The sequence below is a fragment of the Gavialis gangeticus genome, unplaced genomic scaffold (genome assembly GCF_001723915.1).
Source record: "Gavialis gangeticus isolate Ggan-Ray unplaced genomic scaffold, GavGan_comp1, whole genome shotgun sequence".
Lineage (NCBI taxonomy): Eukaryota > Metazoa > Chordata > Crocodylia > Gavialidae > Gavialis > Gavialis gangeticus.
Genome location: NW_017729032.1, coordinates 70,665,987 through 70,669,112, shown reverse-complemented (window position 1 = coordinate 70,669,112; position 3,126 = coordinate 70,665,987). Strand labels below are relative to the sequence as shown.

The 3,126-nt window shown below is 41.7% G+C and overlaps 1 protein-coding gene across 1 annotated transcript in view; it reads left to right on the top strand.

Moving 5' to 3' along the window:
* The window catches only part of TNFSF11 (tumor necrosis factor superfamily member 11), a gene marked incomplete at its 5' end in the record, with an annotated part of 41,939 nt that extends 38,813 nt beyond the window's left edge, over positions 1-3,126 (top strand). Inside the window, one exon of the mRNA XM_019523814.1 lies at positions 2,636-3,126. Within this exon, the coding sequence (XP_019379359.1) occupies positions 2,636-3,057 (422 nt within the window). The remainder of the gene's footprint in view (positions 1-2,635) is intronic.

Below are 3,126 nucleotides of genomic sequence, written 5' to 3'. Positions count from 1 at the left end.
GGGGGGGGGGGGGTGTCAGGTTGCCTCTGTACCCTCTGCCTCCCCACAGCTTCTTCCCCCTGCAGTACATTTCCTTCCTCCTTACTGTCAGACTCTACTCTCCCTGAGCACATGGAAGTGAGGAGCAAATCTGGAAACAAAGACCTTGAAATAAACATGGCTGTAGTAATTTGCATATAGTACCCATACACTTAGTTTACCTAGAATTGATGCATTTTACCTTTTTTGAAACTGTTGCAAATTTTCAGGATAAACACACTTTTAAGCAGCACTTTAGCACTTACTTATATGTAGTAAAAACTATGTATGCTATTAGTCCAAAGACAAAAGGCTCATGACTTACCATATAATTCATTGGGCTGGGCCCCAGTAGAGTTAACAGCATTTCAGACCATGGCGACCCCACAGCTCAGCTCATCTCCATATGCATGTGTACTCCAAATACCACCCCTCACCCTCCCTCCCTGCCAAAAAAGGATCCATGTGCTAATTAGGCCCCCACTCATGAGTGGAACCACCTGCTTTTGTAAGGGACACACGTGCACACTTGTGCATGCACACATCTGGTATTTCAGTACCTGCAGGCCACACCCATTCCCTCCTGGGGGAACAACTGCCTGTTTACGTATGCGCACATGCACATACATGTATGCACACACACTCCCATCAATATGTTTGCCCAATATGTGCCATGTATTTTATAATCATGCTCGGTGTTGGCTGTATTTAATCATCTTCACACTTGGTTTCTATTACTGAGCATATGCTGCTTTTGGTAGCAGTTTAATGATAGACAGTATATTTAGTGAGGTGTTGCTGTGTGTGAATACAAGACAAGGGGCTTTTTTCCCCATGCAAACTGAGGGGAGAAACCTTGTCTTGTATTCAAGTAAATATGTACAACCCCTGCTTAGCACTCGTAATTGGTTCTGGAAAAACCGAGCGTTAAGCAGACCGCACTAAGCAAAACCCAATTTCCCACCCACTTGCTGCTACTCACAGCTTCTTGCTGCCACTGCCACTTCTCCCAACTCCCCCACCTGCTTGATGACTGGCTGCTCTGGCACCATGTGCCAGCCCAGGCCCTGCGCTCCTGCTGCCCTGCCTTGGCCCTGGGGCACGCCTGCCCACCCACTCACTGCTGCTCACTGCTTCTCATTGCTGCTGCTGCCGCTGCTTCTCTCCACCCCTGTGCCGGCCCACCGAAACTAGCTGATTCCACTGAGTGCTATAATGAAACTGGCTGAGCACTCAGTGGAATCGGGTATGAATTTTAAATGAGCACTATAACGAAATAGTGCTAAGCAATACCGCGTTAAGCGGGGGTTGCCTGTATTGGAACAAGCTATGCAGAGAAGTTGTGGAATCTCCATCCCTAGAAACTTTACAAATCAGGTTGGACAGACACTTGGCTGGGGTAGATTAGTCAGGGGTTATCCTGCCTTGAGCAGGAGACTGGATTAGATGACCTGGATGAGATTCCTTCCAGCCCTAATTTCTTATGATCCTTTTTGAGAACTTTGAAACTCTGGATGTGCTGGAAAGTCTCATTGGTCTGTGAGGACCTGAAATACCTTCTTCCATCTTCTCACCAGGTTTGTGTGTTTTACATGTGCATGGACACAATACCCACTCCAGTGTTTGGTATCTGCTCCCATCCCAACTCACCAGACATGCCTGAGTTCACTTGGGCAGTGAAAGCAATGTAGTAATATTAATGTAGCTCTATCTAGAGCTAATTAGCATTATATTCTGCTTGGGGCAATGTAGCTTTATTGCTTCCAATACCCAAGTTACCTCATCACCACCCTAGGTTTGCAACTTGTCCTAGACTTATCGACCACAGTCAAAGTTGAGGCTTGTGGTATTCACTCAAGCATTGGATTAAGCCTGTAAACAAATGTAGAGACTTTTTAATGACATATTTGGTGTACAGAATGACTAGGAGAATATACAACAGGAACCATGCACATTATTTTGCTGTAGTAGAAATGCAGAGTCATATTGATTTTTTTAGAGGTTTTTTAATCACAAATTAAAACCATGTTTACCTTTTTATTGCCTTCTGTTGTTAAATTTGTAGAGCATAACAAATTAAATATGACAACTTTATAGCCTTTTTATCGGGGGGAAAAATATTACTGTTCAACTCTCTGGACTCTTTTCATGTACTTTTTATTTCAGTCATTCATATGGTACCCAGCATCACAATCTTACTGGTTTTACATGATAAAAACATTTACATACACAGGCCTGTCTGCCCTGTTTTCCAGCTCAACATCTCAGATTTTGTCTTCCTCAAGTGTGCATTCTAATAAGCTGCAGAATGAAATTGATAACCCTGGATGCATCTTACACCACTTTCTGCATATGTCCAGCCTTGGCTTTCCAAGCATTTCCAATAGTGATGAAAGCTCTCCACCTGCTATATGATTTGGAATATGCTGCCAGTGAATAAATTAAGCCTCTGCTCTGAAGCTTGAGACTAGGTTGTCCTTATCTTAGTCTATATAAATAGAGTTGCTATGAATACTAAAAATATAATAAAGGTATTTGACCCTGCTTAACTTTGTATGAAGTGTTTGTAAATGGAAAGTAATTATTCTGCTAAACCTTTTTTTTTTCTTTTCTTTAGGCACACGGAAAGTGAACCTTACATCCTGGCATCATAACAAAGGCCAGGCAAACTTATCGAATATGACATTCATTGATGGAAGGCTAATAGTCAATCAAGATGGGTTTTATTACGTTTATGCCAACATTTGTTTCAGACATCATGAAACTTCAGGAAACCTAACTAGGAAAGGGCTTCAACTGATGGTGTACATAACTAAAGCAAACTTTAAGACAAAGCGTGCTGATGTTCTTATGAAGGGAGGAAGCACCAAATACTGGTCAGGAAATTCAGAATTTCATTTTTATTCTGTAAATGTAGGAGGATTTTTTAAATTTAAGTTTGGTGAAGTAATAGGTATCCAGGTATCAAACCCATCATTACTGGATTCATCTCAAGAAGCAACTTATTTTGGTGCCTTCAAAGTCACAGAGATAGATTGAGTTGTTGCAAGATTTCATGTCTCAGTGTATGTTTTCTATGGCTTTTTACTAAAAAAAAAAAAAAAAAAA